The sequence below is a fragment of the Heteronotia binoei genome, chromosome 10, assembly GCF_032191835.1.
Source record: "Heteronotia binoei isolate CCM8104 ecotype False Entrance Well chromosome 10, APGP_CSIRO_Hbin_v1, whole genome shotgun sequence".
Taxonomy (NCBI): Eukaryota; Metazoa; Chordata; class Lepidosauria; order Squamata; family Gekkonidae; genus Heteronotia; species Heteronotia binoei.
The window spans coordinates 97313112-97339120 of NC_083232.1; the positions used below are offsets into that span (position 1 = coordinate 97313112).

The 26009-nt window shown below is 48.3% G+C and overlaps 1 protein-coding gene across 1 annotated transcript; it reads left to right on the forward strand.

Annotated features, from left to right (window-relative positions):
- Window positions 1-2502: 2502 nt before the first annotated feature.
- On the forward strand, window positions 2503-26009 carry ZNF830 (zinc finger protein 830). The gene is made up of 12 exons (XM_060247820.1): window positions 2503-2637; window positions 4475-4574; window positions 6949-7066; window positions 7514-7519; window positions 8066-8093; window positions 9952-10178; window positions 12079-12099; window positions 12983-13079; window positions 15237-15300; window positions 21293-21373; window positions 23259-23335; window positions 25595-26009. The coding sequence occupies exons 1-12, from the start codon at window positions 2513-2515 to the stop codon at window positions 25776-25778; spliced, it is 1128 nt and encodes a 375-aa protein (XP_060103803.1). The 5' UTR covers window positions 2503-2512; the 3' UTR covers window positions 25779-26009.

The following is a 26009-nucleotide window of genomic DNA, read 5'->3' on the forward strand; positions in this document are numbered from 1 at the left end:
TCCACAGTTTTCTTGCTTCAGCAAAATCTGTAGCAACATTAGATTTAAAAAAACAAACAAACCCCAGTGCAGTCTTCTTGGGTCTGTTGCACTAGGGGAAAATGGCAATCAGTTGCTACAAAGATCATAAAAAACAAGATGCATTTAATCAAGATACTGAGTTTTGCTTGCATAATGTAAAATGAGCTGTTGGTGTGTTTTGCATCCTCTTTGAATGTTACGTTAGGTAAAGATGTAGTTTGTCATTTCTTAAAGATGAGATTTTACACCTGTATTTCAAAGCAATAATACAATCAGTGTAAAGAACAGTTCCTCATAATTATAGGAAAGAACATTAGGAACAGAAGGCAGGCAAATCTATCTTTTTCCTTCTGCGGATGTAGGCCCTCTCGTTCGAATATTGTAAAGACACTTCCAGTGTCACACATTGTCAGCATCTTCCCTCTGTTGCCTTACTGTTTGAAGTATGTTTGCTTGTATTGTGATGCCGTTCATGGGAAATGGGTTGCCTTGTATGTACGTTTTCACCATGGATGGGTGACAACTTCAGAGCAAGTGATGCTATTGTGCGTTTCTTCTAAAGATGCAGAGTAGCTTCAGATGAACATTTTCTCTCTACCAACATTTTATTTTGCTCTCACAGATGAGTTGAGTTTAAAAGGACAAGCTGTTAAAGATGTTTAATGCATATAGGGTTCCATGGCTGCCAAGTTTTCAAGAAGTCATATTTTACTATTGCAAACTTCTCTCAACATTCCTCTAGCCTAGCGTATTTCCCCATATTACAGATAGGGAAATTGAGGCAAGACTCAATTGTTTCATCCCCACACACATTTCATTGAAAAGACTTGGAGACAGCTTGACTGAGAGATGGGTCATCTGTGAACAAATAAATGTTGCCCTCAATTTCTCACCTGTAAAATGGGATGATTTGATGGCTCAGATCCTGCTCGCCTGTCCTTTAACGTAAGTCTGAAACAACATGGTTTTTACTTGAATGCAGCTCAATCTTGATAGAAACAGCTAGCTTTGACAGTGTATGGATATTGAGTTATTGTGCAACAGTGAACAAAAATAAGTAAATCACAATCAGTTCTGTTTTGTGTTTCTGGACTGGTCAGTTTAGTATACCAATGTGAAAGTGTTACCCTAGGTAGAGTTTTATGTAAAGAAAAAATTCTGCTGAAGAGGCTGGTCCTGTTCCTACTGCCCACCTCTCCACTGCATGGTCTGAACTAGAAAAACTTTCATCACCTATGGGAAGGGGGTGTGAATCACCTGCAGAGTTTACTGTTCGTGGGAAAGAGTGCAAGGGTGCCTTTCTGTCTCTTGTTGGCTGTGGTGTGAGAGGCCATAAGGGTTGTGTCAAGGAAGAGCTTGGGCATAGGGAAGGCTGCCAACCTGCAGGTGGAGGCTGATGATTTTCCAGAATTACAGTAATCTCCAGGCTAGAGATCAGCTTCCCTAGAGAAAATGGCTGCTTTGGAGGGTGGACTGGATGGTATATCTTGCTGAGGTATCTCCCTAGGTTCCATCCCCAAATCTCAATGAATTTCTGAACCCAGAGTTGGCAATCCTAAGTTTATAGGGTTGTCAGCTCTAGGTTGGAAGGCGGTGGGGCATGTGGAAGGGACCTCTGCGCGGCACAGTGTTGTACACTTCACCCTCCAAGGCAGCCATTTTCTCCAGGGAAACCAATCTCTACAGTCTGAGATCCATTGTAAATAAGGTTGCCAGGTCTGCGTTGGAAAATACCTGGTGACGTTGGGGGTGGCCCCAGGAGAGGGTGGTGTTTGGGCAGGGGAGGGGCCACAGCAGGGGCCAATGCCATAGAGCCAATGCCCTTCAAGGTGGCCATATTCTCCAGAGGAGCTGAGCTCTGCCAGGTTGAGATGAGTTGTAAAAGCAGGACTCCAGGCCCCACCTGGAGGCTGGCAACCCTAAATTATATGAGATCTCCAGGCCATATCAGGAAGTTGGCAACTCCCATGTGTCAGGCAGGTGTTTGGTGTGTTACGGAAAAGAAGTGTGCTCAGCGGCAGTGTTCCCTCTAAGCTGTGTAGTCTTGTGAGCGAAAACTCCACTGTGTGAGCTAATGGAATAAAGTTGTGAGCTGCTGCATAAATTATTGTGCTCTGGGGCCATTTTTCGTGAGCTAAATGTGTGAGCCACATGCTAAAAAGCTGAGCAAGCTCACACTAACTCAGCTTCGAGGGGACTCTGCCCAGCGACTAACTGCCCTCTTAGTGGTTGCTCTGAACGCTCCAGGCCGCAGGCAGAGTCCTGCAGGAAGCGCGACGCCGGGGCTTTCACCATAGAGATGCCGAGGCCCGGAGCGGCGGCGGCCTTCGCCGGGCGAGGGTTTGTGACGTTTCCTCGGTCGCCCTGGGAACCACTTCCCGTCCTGCTCTGCGCGGGGGGCGGGGTTTAGTGGAAAGACTTCTCGTGACGCAACGTCGTCGGGGCTGGCTGAGGCGGCGGCCAGAGTTCCCTCCCGGGAGGCCGGAGGGCCATGGCGGCGGCCTCGGGGCGGCCGAAGGCGGTGGGGCAGGAGGAGCTGCGGCGGCTCATGAGGGAGAAGCAGCGCCAGACGGAGGCGGCCGGCAGGAAGAGGAAGGTCGACTCGCCCTTCGCCAGATATCCTCCCCGGCCTCAGGAGGAGGCAGACCCCGGAGCTGCAGGCGGCCCTTGCTCAGCCGAGCACCTCGCGGGGAAGGGGGCGGCGAGGATAAGAACGGGGAGGGGGGGTGGGAAGGGAATGGGCGCGCCCCTGCTACAGTTGGGTGTAATGGTGAAGTGGGCGGACTCTTCCCTGGGAGAACCGGACTTGCAGCTGCTGGAATGGCCTTGGGTCAGCCAGAGCTCTTTTGCAAGAGTTGTCCTTGAAAGGGCAGCTGCTGTCAGGGCTCTCTCAGCCCCACCCACCTCACAGGTGTCTGTTGTGGGGGAGGAAGGTGAAGGAGATTGTAAGCAGCTCTGAGATGACGACTACTTCTACTTCTTCTGTTTGGTGTAGTGGTTAAGTGTGCGGACTCTTATCTGGGAGAACCGGGTTTGATTCCCCACTCCTCCACTTGCACCTGCTAGCATGGCCTTGGGTCAGCCATAGCCCTGGCAGAGGTTGTCCTTGAAAGGGCAGCTGCTGTGAGAGCCCTCTCAGCCCCACCCGCCTCACAGGGTGTTTGTTGTGGGGGAGGAAGGTGAAGGAGATTGTGAGCCACTCTGAGATGATGACTACTTCTACTTGTTCTTCTGTTTGGTGTAGTGGTTAAGTGTGCAGACTTATCTAGGAGAACCGGATTTGATTCCCTGCTCCTCCACTTGCAGCTTCTGGAATGGCCTTGGGTCAGCCATAGCTCTGGCAGAGGTTGTCCTTGAAAGGGCAGCTGCTGTGAGAGTCCTCTCAGCCCCACCCACCTCACAGGGTGTCTGTTGTGGGGGAGGAAGGGAAAGGAGATTGTGAGCTGCTCTGAGACTCTGATTCAGAGAAAGGGGGATTATAAATCTGCAGTTGTCTTCTTCCATTTTAGCCTGATAACAACTATGTGAGGTAGGCTATGAGGAGAGAGAATTCCCACCCCCATGTCCTCCAGTGAAGTTTGTGGTAGCTGCAGGCCTGTAGCCACGGAGGTGGAGGCACGGCCCTCCCACCCAACCCCCCCTTGGACCTTTATGGCCCCTCTGTTCCCCGGCCCCCACTCTCTCCATGCCGCTTTGGCGGCCCCCATCCCACTCCGCAGGCACCTCTCTCTCCCTCCCTACTCACCAACACTGCAAAACAGGGAACAGCGGGCTTCAGGGGCTCTTTCAAGATGCCCCCCCACCAGGCATGGCGGGAAAAGCCGCTCCAAGGCTGGCAGTTCGTACGCTGGCTTTACAGCGCGCTCAGCAAGTTCAGCGCTGGCTGCAACAACAGTAAAAGCAACTACCAGAATTCAAAGTAATGTTCATCCACCACTGAAACAAAAAGACTCTGCCCCGCAAAGCCTACTTCTCCTGCCACCTGTGATGGTGGAAATGCTGTCAGGTCTCAACCAACTTTCCCAACTCCTCATGAGGTTTTAATGGAAGAGACAAGCAGAGGTGGTTTGTCATTGCCTGCCTCTGTGTAGCGACCCTGGACTTCCTAGGCGGTCTCCCAGCCAAGTACTAACCAGGGCCGACTCTGCTTAACTTACAAGATCTGGTGAAACTGAGCTATTCTGGACCACCCCTTTACTAAATCGTTGGGGAAAAAACTCAATCAGATAATGCTGCCTTAATGCTTGCTTCTCTTCCTCTTGGAAGGTAAGCAAGTAGGAGGCCTGCTTCCTTTTTCCATTGAGCCGTTCCACAAGAATGGAACTGCCAGCAAGAGTAGGTTGTGTGTGTGTTAACATTCCCTGCAAAATGGGGCTTAAGAAGGACTTAAGCTCCAAAGTAGAGTGCTGAACTATTTGGTTTTTTTCTTAGCATTTCCTTAACTGAAAACCACATATAACAGTTTGGGAAACTTAAGTTGCTCTTTGTGCAATGTGCCTGTGAAGAGTGAACTGTTGTGGCAAACACATGTTCTTGGAAAGCAACACAAAGAGGTGAGAGCTCATGTTTTATTTGGTAACATATTTATATCAAGTCTGTTATGTTGCAAAAAAAAAAAAAAAAAAACCAACCAGAAGATTTGACATATTCTGTCCCTCCCTGAAACTTTAACCTTCCCCAAGACTGGAATATTTTTGTCTTTCCTTAAGGAACAAAATGTGTGTGTGTGCGTTCTTGTGTGCAGGGCTTTTCTTGAGCAGGAACCCAGTTCCGCCTGGCTTGGTGTCAAGAGGTGTGGCCTAATACGTTAATGAATTCCTGCTGGGCTTTTCTACATAAAAGCCCTATGTTAAACAATGGTGGCATCAGTGGATGTGGCCTAATATGCAAATGAGTTCCTGCTCGGCTTTTTCTACCCCCAAAGCCCTGTCTATATATATGTATGTATGATGTATTTGTCTGATTATCTGTTGTAGTAGAACAAAGTAGAAGTCAAGTGCACCTTTAAAGACCAACCAGGTTTTATTCAGAACGTAAGCTTTCGTGTGCTCCAAGCACACTTCATCAGATGAGAAATCAGGTACAATGAGGCAGTGGTTTAGAATGCAAGATGGTACAAATTTAAGACCCAGTGACAAAATAGTAAAAGTAACAAATTGAGCAAACCTTTGATCTGGGTAGCATCAGTATGAGAAAGCAATAAAACAGTATTATGTCAAAATGTGAGAATGTCTGTTAATCACTTTATTGTATAAGCCTGGACCAAAAAACCCCCCAACCTTTATACAGAGAATGGGCCCTGATGACAGATGAAGAGGAGAGTCTGGTTGCAGGGAACTGACAATGCTTGGGGGGGGGGGGGGTGATTTTTGAAAAAGGAGCCCTGAAAGGAGTGGTAAATGGGAACTCCAAATCACCACTGATTTGTGCAGTCAAAAACGGCAATGCTGAAGCAGTGGGAAACAGGAGGATCTGATCTAGAGTTGTCTGGGAGAAGGCTGGCTGCAGCTGGTGGACTAGAAACTGCCTGAAAAATAACCGCATAAACTGTGAAGGATAGGACAGCTTCCTGTACATGTCTTTGTGTTCATATTTTTATCAAAATATACTGTTTGATTATGTACAGTTACAAGTAGGACCATGTAGAAGCAGGAGAAAGACCTTTGCAGAGAAGGGTTATATATTTTTTCATCTGCTTGTTCTGGCTCGTTCTTCATCATGGGGCAGCTGTTGTGCCCCCCCCCACCTCCTGTCATGTGATGTTCCATGACATGATGACCATGTACTTGCAGCTCAACTGGGTTTAGAAAGTTTGAAGACTGCTGTGATGGCCAGGCGAGGTTCCATCTCTCCCTAAGAGTGACCAATGGGAGCTGAGAGACAAGGTCCCACCTCTCCCTAAGAGTGACCAATGAGACGTGACGGAGTGTTGGGGAGAGTCAGTTGGAAAACAGCCGTTCATTTGGCAGTTGGCAGCGAGGGAACAGAGAAGGAGAAGAGGATGTCTGACTGTACGAAACTGGCAAGAGCTGCTTAGAGCTGGCTGCAGATAGTCAGTTTCTAACAAAAGGATCCCAGTTGTGGTAAAAGGACCACAGTTTAAAAGTTCAGTGGAAGCTCAACATAACTTCTACCTTCCTTTCTTCAGTGTTAGTGCCAGAAATAAGTCAACTTCTCGTTTTGTTTAACTCTATGGGTTGCCCATGTCAGGGAAAGAAACGCACACAATTTAGCATCTTGGCCTACAGAAAGGTTCAGGTGGGTGGCCGTGTTGATCTGAAGAAGCGGAACCAAGTTTGAGCCCAGAGTAAAAGTTTATTGATCTTATTTGTTGAGGTTTCTCTTCCTCCCTCCTCCACAAGTGGGCTCAGGGTGGGTTACAATAATCAGTGGTCCTCAAGACAGATTTTAGAAATTCTGCATAAAAAACAAAACAAATGTAAAACCTAAAAATTGTGAACGTGTGAGAGAGGAGGACTGCAGAGGGTGGTGGGTACTCTGTGAGCAGAGAAGGGAGGTCACAATCACCATGATAGCAAAACGGAGATTTTGCAGTTTTGGGGCTGGACAAGCTGCCGTTCATTTTGCTGTTTGAATGCTGCTGTTGATGCCATTTGGAGGGACCTTGCCTGAGATTATAATTTGCCAACATTAAAGGGATTATCATAGTCAGAAAATGTCAGTTTGTGTCATGTGCTAAATAGGCTTTTAATCTTATTTGTGAAAAAGGAGTGAACTTTTTGCTTAATTCTGTGCCAGGGCTTCTTTAAACTTGCTTGTTTATAATCTTGCCAGTGGTGTTTATGGTTGATTTTGAAGTAAGTGCTCATTTGTCAAATATTCCCAGATGGCCCAACATAGTGATTCTTTAATCGTTGGAAAGGAAAACCCAGGCGTTCATCTTCTGATTCAAAATTTCCTTCCCAGAAAGTTGCACAGTTAAAAGATCTCAAGAAGTCAGTACCGGGGCCTACACCTGATGCACTGACATCTCTCAAAAGGAAACCTGCAGACACAGAATCTCCAGAACAGAAAAAAGCAAAAGGTATTGCACTGTAACATGATGTCTGCTCAATTGTAACCTGTAATTTTTTATGGCTCAGGGCTTTTTGGGCCTGTCTTTGATATACTGATGAAAACAGCAAAACTTTGACTCTCTCTCTGGCAGCCTGTGTATGTATATGCAAGCTGCAGTGATTATGTATATGAGTATTGTATTTGCCAGTATTGTATTTCTAGATAATACAACTGGTAAGTAAATGACAGGTCACATGGCGAATGCACTGATCTCCCAGTGTTTTTTGGGACTGTAGAAAAGGACGTAGCGTGTGAGCCAGTGAACTAGGTGGGCTTCAGTGTATTATCAGTCCATGGCAGAGCAGGGATTCCAGCCTGAAATGAATGGGCTTTGACTGGAGTAACTCTCCTTAGGATTGCACTGTAATTGAAGCAATGTGGTATAGTGGTTAGAGTGTCAGACTTGATCTGAGAGATCCAGGTGGGAATTATTGCTCTGCCCTGGAAGCACAATGGGTGACCTTGGGCCCAGTCACACACTCTCAGCTGAACCCGTTTTACAGGGTTGTGAGGATAAAACAGAGGAGGGGAGAAAGGAGCAAGCTGTTTGGGGTCGCCGTTGGGCCCCTCTCAGCCCCCTTGTGGCCAGGGTATAAGTGAAGCAAATAAAAATTCAGACTGCATTGACAACTGTCAGGGTTGTTTCCAGAGCAGCCTTGTAAATCACGTGAGGATATGGTCACCTGTGGTGCTCTGTCTTAAATCCTATGCCATGATGGAGCACTGTGGGTGTGCTTCTCCTTTACCTGTCCTAAAGGTCCCCTTCAGGTATTCCAGAGCTGTGTTACACAGATGAATCCGTGCAATGTGAGGCTGTAGGGAGGATGCCTCTCTAGCCCCACTCGCTCTGGCGCCTGCAGCTCAGCCTCTGTTTTGCGACATTCACCTTTTAGTGATTTTTGTGAGAAGTCAGATATGTGTGCTACAACATTTTGAAAATGGTTGTCTTTTCTTTTTCCAGCTGCAGGCCACTGCCCGGATACTGTTCCGTCTGGGTAAGCTGGGTATTTTCTTGATAGGTATGGATGGAAACAAGATGCTTTCTCCTCCATTCAGTAGAGAAAGTGATTGGGTGGTGTCCTGTGGATCCGTTCAGCTTCCGGATGCATTTTCATCTGGCCGGTGGAGCCTTCCGCGGTGTCTTGCAGCGAGTGAAGTTTCTTTACTTTAGAGGAAAACTCCTGCAGGCCAAGCTTAAAACAGTCTGTCGGAACGGTACTCTTGTGATGGTTTGCGGGCCACTGGCTTTTCAGACATTGCTTCTTTCGTAAGCCTTTTGGATAAAGTGCCTTTGTTTCACGGCGAGCTCCTGTGTACAGATAGCTCATTGTGCTGGAGCTGGGATTGCCAGCTCTAGGTTGGGAAATTTCTGGAGATTTTGGAGGTGGAGCTTGGGAAGAATGGAGTTTGGGGAGGGAGAATCACAGTGGGGTGTAATGCCACGACACACACTTCCCAAAGCAGCTCTTTTCTCCAGGGGAACTGATCTCTTGGATGGAGATCAGTTGTAATTGCAAGAGATCTCCAGCCCCACCAGAAAGCTGGCAGCCCTAGGTGGAGCCAGTAATTGCCTGTTGTACTCAGAGACACATAAGGGTCTGTTGAATTTTCTGGGACTATTTCATTAAGCCTTGCAGTAGTTCTAAAAGATGGATGGGGGTGGGGGGCTGAAGCAATAGAACGAAGTTTGAGTCCAGTGGCACTTTGAAGACTAACAGGGTTGAATTCTGGGTACAAGCTTTTGTGTGCATTCATTTAGCGTACATTTCTGTGTTTCTGAAGAAGTGTGTTTTGGTGCAATCTTTTTGGAAAGACCAAAGAGCGGGGAAGCGGGACAAATAGAGGGCTGCATCCTGGGAGTGCTGTGGATGCCAAGGTGGAGGAAAGAGCCAAGCGGGCAGCCGTGTTGGTCTGAATCAGTTGAACAAAGCAGGAGTCAAGGGGCACCTTTAAGACCAACCAAGTTTTATTCAGAACGTAAACTTTGTTGTGCTCTCCAAGCACACTTCATCAGATGAGGGGATCAGGTATAGTGGGCTGAAATACATGCAGTTTGTTGATTAAGGGGGCAAACTGACTGTGATCACCTGGTGAAACAGTGTGGCTTGGCCATTTGGTCTGGATAGCCATACAAGGTAATAACATTTCCTGCCATTTGGTGTTTCTGCAAATATAGGTAAATCACAAAAGGACATGTATTTCCGAGTTGTAAATTAGGTGGACTGCAACGAGGAAAGACATGTCCTTTTGTGATTTACTTAGATTTGCAGAAACACCAACTGGCAGGAAACGTTATTACCTCACATGGCTATCCAGACCAAATGGCCAAGCCACACTGTTTCACCAGGTGATCACAGTCAGTTTGCCCTCTGAATCAACAAACTGCATGTATTTCAGCCCACTATACCTGATCCCCTCGTCTGATGAAGTGTGCTTAGGGAGCACAAGAAAGCTTACGTTCCGAATAAAACTTGGTTGGTCTTAAAGGTGCAACTTGACTCCTGCTTTGTTCAGAGGCAGAGGGGAGAAATGCTCTGTGAAAAGAGTCCTGCCGGCACACGCTTGGCAACTCTCCTTTGAGGCCGAGGGCACTGCCAGAGCTTGCCGCCAGGCATCGGGTGTGGAGGCAGCTGCTCACCATTATAGAGAGGAAAGAGATGCCTGGCCCTTTGAAGAGCACCTGAAAGGGCTGTGTGGCTCCTGGCTTATGTTGGGCTGGCTCTTGAACCAGCAGAGATGCTTCCCTTCAGCCGGAGCAGTAGGAGAAGCACATCCATTGGCGGAACAGATCTGGGGGATCCCGCCCAGTCTGGTTACATAGAAACACAGAACGTTTTGTCTCCCTCTCCTTAGGCTGCCGGCAGACTTTTTTAGCCAAACAAAACCAGTGGATGCTGAAAGAGTATCTGCACAAGAGTCAAACCACACTTTATTGCTGAAAGAGTATGAGGACAAGGAGATGGAGGAGGAAGAAGAGGAGGAGGAGAAGGTGACGGAAGTGAAAGAGCTCAGCAGCAAACCGCCTCCTTCACCCTCGGTTCAAAACACGACGACTTCAGCCCCTCTTCCGAAAGCGTCAGGTGATTTTGCAACTCTCTTATTTGCAACCCCAGGGCAAAAAAAGTTCAGTTGTTGGACCTTGCTAACCAGTATGCTAGCAATCAGACAGTTGGATTTTCTTTTTTGCTAAAGTTATGAACAATCGAGAGAGAGAGAGAGAGAGAATGGTGACAGAACAAGGAATGGCATAACCTTTGGTCACTTCAGAATGTGAGGAGCACACAGACCATTTCCAGCTGTTAACAACTTTTGCTTGCTTCACCAAACTACACAAGTGTTTGGGCTGTTGTGTTCCACTTTCGAAATTAATGGTATAAAATGCTTTGGGGGTGGAGTTGCAGCTATTCTGGTTACTGTGAAAAGATGTCTGGTCGCTTAAGAGCAGCATTCTTTAAGCAGTGCAACAAAGCCAGAAGTGGGTCCAGAGGGACATTTTATCCATAAACAAATTTCCAAAGCTCAGCGTTTCATTTAGCATGGGAAATCATGCCCCTCCCTATCTTATAAGTTATATGAATATCTCCATGTGCCATTAACTGTGAGAGCCAGTGTGGTGTAGTGGCTAAGAGTAACTACAAACTGGGAGACTTGGGTTCAAATCCCCACTCATGCCAAGGAAGTTCACTGGGTGACCTTGGGTCAGTCACACCCTCTCAGCTTCATCTACCTCACAGGGTGATATGAGGATTAAATGGAGAAGAGAACAATGTAAACTGCTTTGGTTCCCCACTGGGGAGAAAGGCAGGGTAAGAACATGAAAAGAGCCCTGCTGAATCAGACCAGTGGTCCATCTGGGCCAGCATCCCATCTCACACAGTGGCCAACAACAGGGTGTAGAGGCCAAGGCCTTCCCCTGTTAAGAACATGAGGAGAGCCCTGTGGGATCGGACCAGTGGTCCATCTAGTCCAGCATCCCATCTCACACAGTGGCTAGCCAGTTCCTCTGGAGGGCCAACAGCGGCAGAGAGGCTGAGACCTTCTGATGTTGCCTCCTGGCTCTGGGATTCAGAGGCTCAGTGCCTCTGGATGTGGGGGTTCCCCTCAACTATCATGGCTAGTAGCCATTGAGCGACTTCTCCTCCTTGAATCTATCTAATCCCCTTTTAAAGTTCATTCCTGTGGCCAGGGTACAAATGAATTAAAGAAATAAAAAACCTAACCTTTTTTAGGTGTGTGTGATGCTGCTGTGCACTTTGCTGGTGTAATACGTGCTTATTAGACAACTATGTCTGCCAAACCGAAAGTGGCATTCCTTTGTCATTGGTAGCATCAACACAGATAGCTGCTTGCGCCTCCTCTGCCTCAGCAAACCCATATCCGGTTGGTGCTCCAGCATAATGAATGTGGCGTGATGCCTTCGGAGCTGTTCTGTCATTTTCAGCGCTCGCAGGGTAACTGTCTGCGCTGCCCCAAATGTATGAAGAATTCAAAGCCTCCTCTGGGTCTCTTCTGCTTCGGAGCTGCTTTCCTCCAGGGGACAGAGGGAGCCTTCCCCCGTTGCCCCAAAGGACATCTTGTAGCAAGGGAAGTTTCTTTCGGCTAGATGGAAGCGCCTCCCCTGGAGGAACAGACCCACAAGCTGCAGCCCAGGAACTGCCATGAGACGGAACCTCCGATCCAGCAGAGGGCAGTGAGGTACCTCTGAAGCTTGCAAGTCGGGCACGAAGATGGCAGCTTGCTCCGCTATGCGTGCTTTGATTTGGCAGCAGCTGAATTTGTCCAGGCTCCTAAAGGCTGCTGAAGCCAGCAGTCCTCACTAATGCACAGCCCAAGCTTTGCATGTTTCCTCCAGCAAAAGCCCCATGAAGTCCCACAGGGCTTACTCTCAAGTAAGTATAGGATTAGGGTTTGTAGAATCTTTCGGGATCAAGTTCCGTGTTCTACTGGAGAAAGTTTTCCTTCCAGACGTTTCGTTCTCAGCTGCGGAGAACATCCTCAGTGGTGTTGCAGCTGGAGCAGGCGCTCAGACCTTCTTGGCTGCTGTGCATTGAGTGGATTTGAGCAGCCAAGAAGGTCAGAGCGCCTGCTCCGGCTGCAACGCCACTGAGGATGTTCTCCGCAGCTGAGAACGAAACGTCTGGAAGGAAAACTTTCTCCAGTAGAACACGGCACTTGATCCCGAAAGATTCTACAAACCCTAATGATGTTACCAGCTGTGAAAACCTGAAATCTTTGATAAGTATAGGATTAGTAATTTTAATTTGGTGGTTAAGTGGTGATGGATAGAAGTATAGACAGCTTCAAGAGGGGATGGGTTAAACATACAGAGCAGAGGTCTATCATGACTGTGAACCACAAGGAGTAGATGGAACAAGGAGTAGAAGGAGTAGATGGGGAGGGACTGTGGCTCAGTGGTAGAGCATCTGCTTGGGAAGCAGAAGGTCCCAGGTTCAATCCCCAGCATCTCCAACTCAAAAGGGTCCAGGCAAATAGGTGTGAAAAACCTCAGCTTGAGACCCTGGAGAGCCGCTGCCAGTCTGAGAAGACAATACTGACTTTGATGGACCAAGGGTCTGATTCAGTATAAGGCAGCTTCATATGTTCATATGAACACTCTGTCTAGGACAGCGATGCTCTGTAGTCTTGGTGCTTGGGGAGGCGACAGTGGGAGGGCTTCTGGAGTTCTGGCCCTCATGGTGGATCTCCTGATGGCACCTGAGTTTTGGCCATTGTGTGACACAGAGTGTTGGTCTGACCAACATGGCTTCTTTCATGTTACGTCCTGTGTTGGGGGATGGGGGTGGTACTCCCTTCTGTTTTATGCTGGAGGTGCTGCCAGTGAGTTTTGCCAGGTGGACTTTCAAGGGTGTTTCCTTTCTTGCAGACCCCTCGGAAAACAAAACTGCAGCAGCCCCCGTGCCTCTGGTCTCCCATTCTGGCTCAATACAGAAAGCAGAAGTCCAGGAAAAGATTGTGGAAAGGTAAAGTTGCATTCCTCGAAAGGTTCTAATCTGTGTTAATCTAGCCTACTGAAAGGAAGTGAAGTGTGCCTTCGGCTCTCACATTGCGTTGGTCTCCATGATAGTCTGATGTTTTGACAGTTTTCTCAAACAAGGCACAAGTCAAGTGAAAATAGCACCTCTAACTTTAAACAGCGCTGCTGGTGACTTCACAATTAATATTAAAAAAAATTGGGAACCAGAAAAATGGGGTTCTGATGGCTGTTTTCCTTAAACTTCATCTGATGGTGGGGACTTTGGATAATTCAAGATGCATTCTGTCTGTCATGAGACCCGACGACGAGGAGCTGGAAGGGTTAACAGCAGAGTCACTGCCACCCATGGAGCAGACTGGTTGAGACTCCCGTGTCGCTCCCACTCAGGACCTGGTAACCTTGTGGAAGCAACAAGTCTATTCTCTGGCTTGCATCCACACTCCTTCCTGATCCTGACCTGCTTGATTTCCTTGGCACTCTGACCTTTTGGCTTTTGGGCATTGACTTCTGATTCCGGCTTGTGATTCTGCATTGGTGACTTGGCTCCTCCTTGACTTCCTGGACTTTGACCTTGGACTGGCTTTGGACTCCTGCCTGCCTGCCTGCACCCTGAGAGCGTGACACTGTGGTCCCAGAAGGCAGGACCAGAACCAGTGGGTTGAAATCCAAAGAGTTTCCGGCTCAACATTCGGAAGAACTTTCTGACAGAGCGGTTCCTCAGTGGAACAGGCTTCCTCGGGAGGTGGTGGGCTCTCCTTCCTTGGAGGTTTTTCAACAGAGGCTAGATGGCCCTCTGACAGCAATGACGATCCTGTGAATTTAGGGGGAGGTGTTTGTGAGTTTCCTGCATTGTGCAGGGGGTTGGACCAGATGACCCTGGAAGTTCCTTCCAACTCTATGATTAATTAGTATCATGTTTAGGAGCAATATTCCCTCTCAGCAGTGGAGCCTTGTGAGCAAAAATTCTACTCTGTGAGCTACTGCATAAATTAGTTTGCTTTGGGGCCATTTTTCATGAGCTTGGGCACAAATATGTGAGCCAGAGGCTAAAAAACTGAGCTAGCTCACACTAACTCAGCTTAGAGGGAACACTGTTTAGGAGTGCCCAACATGGTGCCCGTGGGCACCATGACTCTCTCTGACACCTTTCCTGGTGCCTGCCAGGTGTTTTCAGAAGGTGGGTGGAGCCAGGTGGGGCTTTTGCTCAGCAGGCCTTCTGATAGGCTGTGCAGATTTTTTTTTTAGAGTTGCTTTGGCAGCTGCTGACACAACAGCACAAGGATCTCTACTGCATCACCGAAGGCAAGTGGTGTGTGTGCCAAAAAATATTCTCAAGCGTATATTCATTTTAAAAGGCATTCTGTTCAACATAGCTTCTGTCTGAAATGCCGAAGAGTCGGTCGCCGTGTTGGTCTGATGCAGCAGAACAGAGTTTGAGCCCGGTGGCACCTTTAAGACCAACAAAGTTGAATTTGGGTGTAAGCTGCTTTGTGCAGGCGGTTATAGTTAAGAGTGGGGGTGGCCAAACTGTGGCTCAGGAGCCATGTGGGGCTCTTTCACACATCTTGTGTGGCTCGCAAAGCCCCCACCATCCCATCAGCCAGCTTGGAGAAGTGATTTAAAGAAAGAAATGCCTTCTCCAAGCTGGCCAGCAGAGCAGTGGGGGCTTTGAGAGTGCATTTAAAGTTAAATTTAAAGTTAAAGAATGCATTTAAAGTTAAAGTTGCTTCCTTTCAACCTCTCCTCCCTCCCCCCATCTATTTGCCTTCCTTCCATCTTTGGCTTGCAGCTCTCAAACATCTGACGTTCATGTCTTGCGGCTCTCAAACATCTGACATTTTATTCTATATGGCTCTTACGTTAAGCAAGTTTGGCCCCCCTTGGTTAAGAGTTATGCATGACCTCACCCCTGGGGGCTTTGTGGTTGCGGCTCTGCCTCCTACAGCAGCCATGTTGTCGTTTTGTGGTTGCACCCACCACCCTTAAGAAGGTCGTTTCGTCTTTTCCTCCCCCACTCACTCTAGATGGCATTACTCATTCAGTTTTGGATGTTACTATTTCATGCGCTGTCATTTTTCTGAAAGGATTAAAAATGTGCACAGTAAGAATTAGCTGAAGCTGAGCCTTCTATTTAACTTTCCAGGAGAGAGAACACAGCCGAAGCCTTGCCAGAGGGGTTTTTTGATGATCCTGAAGTGGATGCAAAGGCAAGTGTGGCGCGCTCTGGTTATTTCTGTGCATGTTGCTACCTGGAGGAGTTAATTCCGCTCACTCAGATGGCAGGAAGGGATCTGCATAATCCCTGGAGGGCCTTTGTGGTTTCTTTTGGCAAAGCCACCAGCCCCTTTTCTGCATAATCGTTAGCGGCTCATTTAGTCGGCATGTTTGAGAAGTCTCTGCAATGTGATTCTCTAAAGAAAGTCTAGCCAGGTAGCCCTTCTGTTGCTCAACTGCGCTGAGCGTTTTCTTCTGAAATTCTTGCACTTCTGAATGTGCTAACAAATGGAGAAAGGATTGGTGTATGCTGTTGAACACTCAGCCTCCTAGAAATGGTTGTGCTGACTTCCATTAGTCCTGCCGGCTGTAACTGCAGGCCCCAACGTCACTTCTTAAGAACATAAGAGAAGCCATGTTGGATCAGACCAGTGGCCCATCCAGTCCAACACTCTGTGTCATACGCAGGTGCCATCAGGGGGTCCATCAGTGGGGCCAGTGGGTCTTCTGTCTCTACACAGGTTCTTACAGCTTTGTGGGTGTCAGTCAGGATTATAGCAGAGCATTGCATTCCACCACTCTGCTCAGCTGAGCTTGAGAGCTGCCCTCTGACAGGAAGTGGCCTCCTGCTACAGAAAGGCTCCTCAAGACATGAGTGGAAGAGCACCTTCTGCTGGAGGAAAGCCTCCATCTTGGCTAAGCAGTCAGGCTGCCAACCTCCAGGTGGGGCCTGGAGATCTGGAATTAGAACTCATCTCCAGGCAACAGAGAGAAGTTCCCCTGGAGGAAATGGCTGCTTTGGCAGGTGGACTTTATGGCATTAGATCTTGTTGAAGTCTCTCCCTTCCCCACCCCCTAACTCCAGCCCTCCAAATCTCCAGGCATTTTTCAACCCAGAGCTGAAAGCCCTACTAAGCAGAGTGGAAAGATCCAAGCCAGTGGCAGGATGCCATTTCAAAATGACAGCCAGTGTGGTAATACTGTGTACAATTCTGGTCACCGCATCTCAAAAAAGATACTGTAGCATTGGAAAAAGTCCAGAAAAGGGCAACTAGAATGATTAAAGGGTTGGAACACTTTCTCTATGAAGAAAGGTTAAAACGCTGGGGGCTCTTTAGCTTGGAGAAATGTCGACTGAGGGGTGACATGATAGAGGTTTACAAGATTATGCATGGGATGGAGAAAGTAGAGAAAGAAGTCCTTTTCTCCCTTTCTCACACTACAAGAACTCATGAGCATTCAATGAAATTGCTGAGCAGTCAGGTTAAAACGGATAAAAGGAAGTCCTTCACCCAAAGGGTGATTAACACATGGAATTCACTGCCACAGGAGGTGGTGGTGGCTACAAGTATAGCCAGCTTCAAGAGGAGATTGGATAAACATCTGGAGCAGAGGTCCATCAGTGGTTATTAGCCACAGCTTATTGTTGGAACTCTCTGTCTGCGGCAGTGATGCTCTGTATTCTGGGTGCTTTTGGGGGGGCACAGTGGAAGGGCTTCTAGCCCCACTTGTGGACCTCCTGGTGGCATTTTTTTTTTTTTTTTTGCAGCCACTGTGTGACACAGAGCGTTGGACTGGATGGGCCACTGGCCTGATCCAACTTGGCTTCTCTTATGTTTTTAAGTCTGGGGCAGTGATGCTCTCTATTCTTGGTGCTTGGTGGGAGCACAGTGGGAGGGCTTCTAGTGTCCTGCCCCCATTGGTGGACCTCCTGATGGCACTTGGGTTTTTTTGGCAACTGTGTGACACAGTGTTGGACTGGATGGGCCATTGGCCTGATCCAACATGGCTTCTCTTATGTTCTTCTGCCCTCCCCTCCCACTGACCCGTACCGGCACGCAGCACAGCGAGGCAGCTGGAGAAGCATCCAAGTGCATAGGGAGCCCTCCCCTTCCATTTACATACTCTTGGCAGGAACAGTTAGCTGTTTCACTGGCTGGCGGAAGCTCACTGCCCTGCCCCTTTGCTTTGACATCACTTGAAGTCACTTCCCTTGGGAGGTTTGGCAACCAAGTTGCTGCCGTGGGCATTACCAGTTTTCCTTGTCGTTGCAAAGAGATGGGGAAATGTGTCCTTGAGGAGCACTCTGCCGCCTTTGGGGCCACATTCAGCTGCAGTCGTTGCATTTCAGAAGTGGGGCAGTCCTTTGTAGATTGCGACCACGTTAGCAGGGATTGAAAACTTCTTAAAGTGGAAACTAGCAGACCTGTGTTTATCGAAATCTCCTGACAACCTGTGGCTTGCAGGCTGGGATCTAGGTGTTTGGTGATTCCCACATGCACACAGGAACTTGGTGCTGGGTGCAGAGCTCAGGGCCCGGAGACCTTTGCAAGTTAAAACAGCAAAATGAAGCGAGTGTGTTGCCCTTAGACTTGCAGAGATGGGTCTGACAAAGCTGTGCTGCACAGAGAGGCTCCTGTGCAGCAGGAGAGGGGGGCTTCTGTGACTATGAGGCTCTTTTTCGCTGAGTCCCTTCCAGCAACTGGAGCAGCAGCAGAATAAGCTATATGCGATTGAAGCAAATGGGTGGGAAGTTGCAGAATGGGGCTTTCTTGGCAGAGAGAGGGGCTCTCCGGGAATCCTGGCTGCCCGCATCAGAAGTCCCCTCAGTTTCAAAGGGCAATTCAAACAGCCACTTATTTGTTATTTATTTAAAACATTTCTGTCCCGCCTTTCCTCTTGCCTCAAGGCAGCTTACAATAATATTAAAAACATCCCCAGCTGAAATAAAAAATACAGTAGCAACCCCCCAATTCCCTCCCTCCCAAAAAAGATGCTTGCCATTCAAACCTCTGCAAAAGCCTGGTGGGACATGATATACCGTATTTTTCGGACTATAAGACGCACTCCCCCCCCCCCCAAAAAAAGTGTGGGGGGGAAGTGTGTGCGTCTTATAGTCCAAAGGTACGTACCTTCGGGGGGGGGGGGCGATCTGCTGCCTCTTCTTCCAATCCGGCGCTTCCCCGCGCCTGCCTGCCTGGCTCCATCTTCTTCAGGCAAGTGCTGGGATCGCTCCACGTGGCCCCAGCGCTTCGCAAGCGCCGGCTGCGGAGGGGGCAGCGTGCTTCCTACTTGCCTGTGTGCCTGCCTTCAGCTGTGATGTTTAAAACATGCGCTGCGATCACTCCCTCCCCCCTCCGATCCCAGCGCTTGCTTTAAACATCACAGCTGAAGGCAGGCACACAGCAAGTAGGAAGCACGTTGCCCCCTCTGCAGCCGGCGCTTGCAAAGCGCTGGGGCCACGTGGAGCGATCCCAGCGCTTGCCTGAAGAAGATGGAGCCAGGCAGGCGCGGGGGAAGTGCCGGATCAGAGGAAGAGGAAGCGGATCGCCCCCCAGGAGGAAGGTGCGTCCTATCCTCCGGAGCGCCTTATGGTGCGAAAAATACGGTAGTTCTAAGCATTGTTCCCTCTAAGCTGTGGAATCTTGTGAGCAAAAATTCTACTTCATGAGCTCCTGGCATTAATGGTGTGAGCTCCTGCATCAATGAGTGTGCCCTCCTTTCTGAGCGAAGGCAAAAATGTGTGAGCTGGAGGCTAAAAATCTGTGAGCTAGCTCACACCAACTCAGTGTAGAGGGAGCCCTGGTTCTGAGCAGTCTGCCCTTCCCCATTCCTGGCAGGGTCAGAGAAGAACTGTTCTGCACATGGCACAGAGTGAAGGGACAGCCTCTGCTTAGACTGCCCAGGGGGCGGCTGCATTACCAAAGGTTCAGTGGCCTGGGGAGAAATGTGTGAAACCAACCTCTCAAGGAGGAGAGCTTTAGCATCATCCACTGATGTGCTGGTTTCTGACAGGCAGGGAGAACTTTACTTGCAAAAACCGATACCGCTGCTGCCTCACCCCCTTCTAGTCCGAAGGGGACCAGTCCCCCAAATCATGTTTGTGAAATGTGCTGAATAACCCTTTTTGTAACTGCCGGCAGGTATGTCGAAGGCTCTGCTGCAACCCCTGTTGAACGGAATGGGAGTGCCTGTCAATGGGGGGGGGGTGTTTGCTGTGTCTCTCTTGGTCTTGCATCATTACTGTTCCATTCAATGAAGCTGGTGCGGGAGAACTTCCCACTGGAAGGGCTGCAGCTTAGTGGAAAAGCCTCTGCTTGGCATGCAGAAGGTCCCCGGTTCAATCCCCAGCATCTCCAGTTAAGAGAACCAGGCAGGAGGTGATGTGAAAGACCTCTGCCTGAGACCCTGGAGAGCTGCTGCCGGTCTGAGTAGGCAGCATTGACCGTGATGGACTGATGGTCTGATTCAGGATAAGGCAACTTGGTGTGTTTTCAGGTGCCCTGCCTTGGCTTGCTGTGCTTAGGCTGCTGTTCTTGCTTCCCAGGTACGCGAGGCGCAGTTAACTTCTGCCAGAAAGTGGGGGGGGGGGGCTCTCTGTGCGTTGAAGGAATGAATATCTCTGAAGCAACTGTAATATTAGGAGAAGGCACTTGAAGGAGCTACAGATGGAACATTTTAGGAGAAGAATCTTTTTAAATTTCATTTTTATTATAATTCAGTACTGACTAACCTTGGAAATAAAGGCAGACCACAATACAGAGCAAAACGTATTATGGCACCAGTGACCAATGCAACCAGCCAGTGATTTAAATAGTTACATAATCTTGTGATAAGTTATATGGAAACGCTTTACATCTTGAAACACAATTAGTCGTTTAGAAACAAAATACATCTATGACTCGCATTTAGCTGACAACCCCCCGCTCCCCCAAATGCACAAAATATAGAGTTGCTACAGCTAATTTTCTGAATCCTGGTGCTGAATGGGATTTTTAAACCTGAACTGCCATATAGAAAGCAAACAAGAGCTTGCTGGCCCTCCTAAGGCCTATGAGGACCCTTTTCATGACGTTGCCCTCCCTCCCCCAAGAGCTGCCCTTTACTTTTATGTTCACCAGCCCGGCATGTCGTGAGGAAACCCCTGCTTCTTTTGTCGGTCCCCACCCCACTGCTTCCATGTCACCCCCTCCTCCTGGCAGGGGTGGTGTTGGCTCCAGGTGTGACTGCAGGTAGAGGAGGAACATGTGACTGACTGTTGTCAGGGATGGATTTCAAGGTAAAGTGTGAATTGTCTCCTGGATGCAGTTTGGTGGCTCAAGAGAGAGCCTTGCTTCTCTCGCCAGCCTGACGAGTGCTGTGCTGTTGGCCCCAATGTGTGCACGTGGTCACGGCCTCCTTTGACTCCCACTCTTGGAAGCACACCTGAAATCTGGTGGAGTGGCTGGGGTGAGTGATGCAGCAGGAACTCTGGTTCAAACCTGCTCCAGCCACAAGTCCACTGGGTGACCCCAGACCAAACCCCCACCTCTCTGCCCATGTCCCCCATCTGTAATAAGGGACAATATTAATCCTTTCTTCAGGGTAATGTGTGTGATGCTCTGGAACACTCCAGAGCCCTGTACAAATGCTAAGAGCTATTAATACACATCTCCTGCTAGATGAAGGAGCGAGTCTTCTGTAGCATTGCAAAATGGGTAAGTTTTTGGAATAGGCAAGGCTCTCTTTCTCTGACAATACCCTTGCTTTTTTTTGAGGGGGGGCCCTTCCTCTTGGCAGGATATTTCCCTCCCTTTGGTCATTCAACTCACACCAGTTGTGTGCTCACTCCACTGCACTTTCTAGCTAGCAATGCAATCAGTTCTTGCAAGTTAGTATTCATGTGTGACTTTCGAAACCATCAATGCTGCGATTTCTCGCCATGCTTATAAGCGTCACCTTCTATTGTTCTATCGAATAGGAATAGGAAACCTGTTGCACTACCAGGAATGCTGGATTATATTCAAATACTTTGTTCTAACTGGTATCCGTAATGTTTGCATAAAGGCAGAGCAAGTTTATTGTCTGGAGCGAAGTTTATTTTGGAGTTGTGAGCAGCTCTGCGCTGGAATTCTCCTTTGCCTGCAGCATTTAGCGGAGGCAAAATCAACAGTGGGCTTAAAATGGTTGGTGAGATGTTAAAGCGAGGCTTCGTTCTTTCCTTAGGTGCGAAAGGTCGATGCCCCAAAAGACCAGATGGACAAAGAGTGGGATGAATTCCAGAAGGCCATGCGACAAGTCAACACGGTCAGTGGGCGCTTTGCTGTCTTGACTTGCTTTCAGAATGCTGCTGAGCTTGGCAGAGGGGCGGCATTTGCCAGTTACATTTGCCTTATTGCTGCGTGTTCACAAAGTGACTTTGAACTGCCTGCTGTCCAAAAGCATCCTGTCTATCCCTATTCATATTATGAACTGAGTATGTTTTAGAATCATAGAACCATGAGTTGGAAGGGACCCCGCAGGGTCATCTAGTCCAACCCCCTGCACAATGCAGGAGATTCAGAAATACCTCCCCCTAAGTCAAAGGATCAGCATTGCTGTCAGACGGCCATCTAGCCTCTGTTTAAAAACCTCCAAGGGAGGAGAGCCCACCACCTCCCGAGGAAGCCTGTTCCACTGAGGAAGCGCTCTAATGGTCAGGAAGTTCTTCCTAATGTTGAGTTGGAAACTTTTGATTTAATTTCAACCCACTGGTTCTGGTCCTACCTTCTGGGGCCACAGAAAACAATTCTGCACTTTTGGCCAAAGGCTGTATTCTCCTGAATTATTTTGTGGGCAGTAGGCAAAAAGAAAAAGAATGGAGAAGACTGACGTGGTTTATTTTCTTAAATTGATGCTTCGTGGACTCTATGTAAAGGAAACACAGTATGTGTATGCCACAAAACTATACTGAAGTGGCACTGAGATGCCTTTTGTCAATGATTGCTTGTTCAAACTCTGCCTTTCACTCGATGAAACGCATCCCATTCAAATCTCGTTTCTTTACACAAAAGAGTCTGTCTCTGCTGCTGGAGGTTTTGGGCTTTGTCTTGAGTTTTAACAGTCCTCTTGTGTGTGTTTCTGTTGGAAGAGCTGCCTCCCTACTCACACCGGGGGCTCCATCCACAGTTTCCCAGGGGGCCTTGGCAGATCCCACCTGCCAGCTTCTTGGTTGTTTCTGGCCTCGGCTCTCAGGCCTCCGGTGGTGGCAGAAAAATTCCCCAAAAAACGACTGTTTGGGTGGAAAGTGTTGCAGAGCAGTCCTCGTCCTGTCCCCCAATGCGCCTGGTGCTGCCACCACAGCACATGTTCATACGGGATCAGCAGTGGGCACATTGTGTGAACACGAGTGATCCGCTGGGGCTCCTCCGGGTTACAGGTTGACCATTGGCTGCACAGCGTCTCCCAGACATTCAACCTTGAGAAAGTATATGCTGAAAGAGACAACAGGTTAAAACATGTTTTGAAGTGCAGAGGAGACGGTTAACAGATCATAACGAGAGCTCCCTAGGCCTGAGTCACACTGCCGTGGTGTGTGTGCCAAGCATCCGAAGATCTTTTGGACATTGGTGCTTGGCAGCCCAAGTTTCTTAGTTAGGTGTGGATAGAATTGGAGCAGGCCCCTCTCTGCTCTGCCTATCGTCCCCAAGCCAGGAATGAACGGTGTTCTGAATTTGCTTACATTCTAGTTAAGCTTGGTGTTGCTATATCCCTCAACCAGTGTTCCCTCTAAGCTGCGGAGTCTTCTGAGCAAAAATTCTACTTTGTGAGCTCCTGGCATTAAAGCTGTGAGCTGCTGCATAAATTAGTGTCCTCTGGGGCCATTTTTCCTGAGCTAAGACAAAAACGTGTGAGCTGGAGACTAAAAATCTGTGAGCTAGCTCACGTTAACTCAGCTTAGAGGGAACCCTGTCCTCAACTGGTAAAATTGGGACGGGGACTGTGCTGCATGAGAAGGAAGCATGGAGGCCTTTGGATGGCTCCGTCTCTCAAGCACAACTGGGGAAGCTGGCCTGAACTCCACAGGAACCCACCAGAGCCTCTAGTGAGAGGTGGTCCCCCCTAACCCTCACCCCTAAACCCACCCTTGACACCCACACCACCTCCATTTCTGCTGCATGGAAGAATAACATCCCTGTCTCTTCTGAATTAGATTTCGGAAGCCATAGTGGCCGAAGAAGACGAAGAGGGGCGACTTGATCGTCAGATTGGGGAAATTGATGAACAGATGTAAGTAGATAAATTGTGACTTCCAAAAAACGCTGGGGTTCCCCTAAAATGCCTCTGTTGATTTGTTTCTCAGAAAGCTCACTTGCCAATTGCATAATTCCACTTAGCACTTTGACTCTTAAATTTTTAATTTGCCGGCGTATATTCGTTTTTTTCAGTTACATCCGTCTTGTATGTTTAAGAGAACAGATGGAAGCAGAGCCTTTTCAGCAAGACAAAAAAGGCATTTTAAAGTCTCTCAGATATTTTAACTTTGGCAAGTTGCCTGTTTGCCAAAAGGAGTCGCACTGGAAATTCAAAATGAGCTAGTTCAACACAATAATTCCCATAAATTATCATTTCTATATTGATACATTCGAGCACTATGTTCTGTCTGCCCCCCCCCCGCCAAAGCCATAATGACTCCTGCAGGACAGAGAATTGGGGAAGAGGAGTTTAGAACTCTTCCGGTTTTCTTGCTTGTTCCAAAAATCTCTGCTTTAAAATCTATTTAATGTCTGGTTTATGACTATCTATGGAAAAGTTCTCTTCCCGAGAGCACGAGGAAAACTACCGTTGCAGAAGTTTGATATCCTTGTTTTTAATATGGTGTAAATCAAGATGTCTGAAAACTGCTAACCTTGACCCTTGGCCTGCCACCACTAAGCTCTGCTTAGCTAAGGAAGCCTTGTTTCAAGCAACCTCAACAATCATTTGCCAGCTCCGGAAACAGACCTCTGCCTTTTGATGTTAGAGAAAAAGACTGCAGATTTATACCCCACCCTTCTCCCTGAATCAGAGACTCAGAGCAGCTTGTAATCTCTTAAATCTTCTCCCCCCACAACAGACACCCTGTGAGGTGGATGGGGCTGAGAGGGCTCTCCCAGCAGCTGCCCTCTCTAGGACAACTGCAGGAGCTATGGCTGACCCAAGGCCATTCCAGCAGCTACAAGTGGAGGAGTGGGGAATCAAACCTGGTTCTCCCAGATAAGAGTCCACACACTTAACCACTACACCAAACTGGCTCTCTAGAGTGGCGTAAAGGTTCTGTAGATCGGCTCTGTAAGATTTGCAGGTTCCTATTTCTTCAGTGCTTTGTGGGCCACATTTAAGCCTTAACATCATCCTCATGCTCTTAGGTTAGAAATGAAGTAGAATAGGACTGCAGTCACAACCCAGCATGCAGGGCTGAAGTAACCTTATGAATAGCTGGAACTACATTGTTCCTGTGTAGTTATTGTTGAGAATCAGACATCAAACAAGAGAAAAATATCAGAAGCAAAAGATATTGCCCAGAGATCAATCCCAAGTATTTTGGCTCACCTTTTGCCCCAAATCAGTAATTTTTAAACTGTTGTGGGAAAACATATGGGGTTCCTTGGAAGTGTAAAATTCTTCAGTTGAGAGAACCTTTGAGCACCCACGGGGTCCTTTGCTGCAATGTTGACGGCCTTTGAGGCAGATGGTTGGGGACTCTGACAGAAGCACATGGGAAAAGTTACCTGGTAGGAGCCCTGCTGTCTTCCCCCGGGCATGCAGGCCTCATATCACATATCCTTGGGAAACATGACAGAACCTGCTGCCCAAAAGGACTGAGCGAGCAAATGAGAGGAAGGGCCACTTTCATGGAGATGTGTTTAAAAACCTGTCTCCATAAGTTACAGAGAACAGGACTCTCTCGGTTGACTTGATTGCCCCTTCGTTCACCATCACACTTTTTCCAAAGACGCAAAGTCATGCATGAGATGATGGAGCTGTTGAAAGGTCTTGTAGAATTTTAATACAGATGACTTTCCAGTTAACAGCGCCAGAGAAATACAGTCCACGAGCTGGGGGGCAGAAAGCCAGCTGCAGTCGTGCCTCCTATAAAGGGCTTTCATTATAGCCCTCTTTCTCTGGCTGCAATTTTTTTTTTTTTGTACAATGAGGGGAGGTGAAGGAGGCAGCAGGCTCCATGGCACGATTGACCCATCTTGGAAGTCACATGAGACTGCACATCATAAAGGACCTGCACAGCTAGGAATTGTGGGGCTGACAGAAGATAGTTGCAGCTTTCCAGGGAAACAGCCTCAGCAGCACTTCTCAGGATGCTCCAGCAACAAAGCCCCACAGAGATCGCTCTAGCCGTTGCCCCATATGCCACTCATATGTAAGAAACAGCGATGGTGGAAGTGCATCCCCAGTAGAACCAGTGTTATCCGTTCCCCTTAAAGAAGCGTTTCACTTTGCACCCTGTTTTCCGGGAACGTAACCGCAGCGTCCTTCTCTTCCCTGCCCTAGTGAGTGCTTCCGCCGTGTCGAGCAGCTGCGGGACCGTCAGGAGGTCATGAGAGAGAAGCTGAAGGAAGCGATGCGCCTGAGAGCCACCCAAGCCAGCAAGGACGACGATCTCGGCAGCGAGGACGAAGGGGAGCTGCAGGACTTGCTCTCTCAGGACTGGAGGGCAAAAGGGACTCTGTTGTAGCTCCCAGCTGAAGGGAGGGAGGATCTCCTGAGCGATGCCACTCACTGAGCAAGTCACAACCTTTCGGTAAAGTATTTATTTTGCAGGTGTTAAAGATCGATTGTAAAATGTGTCGACCAGTTTAAAATAGAGGGGGGGGAATGTAAAAATTGTACAATATAAATTTTTTTTATACAGTCAAATGTAGCTTTCCTATTAAAACACACAGAAAATGTTCATTTCCTTTGTAAA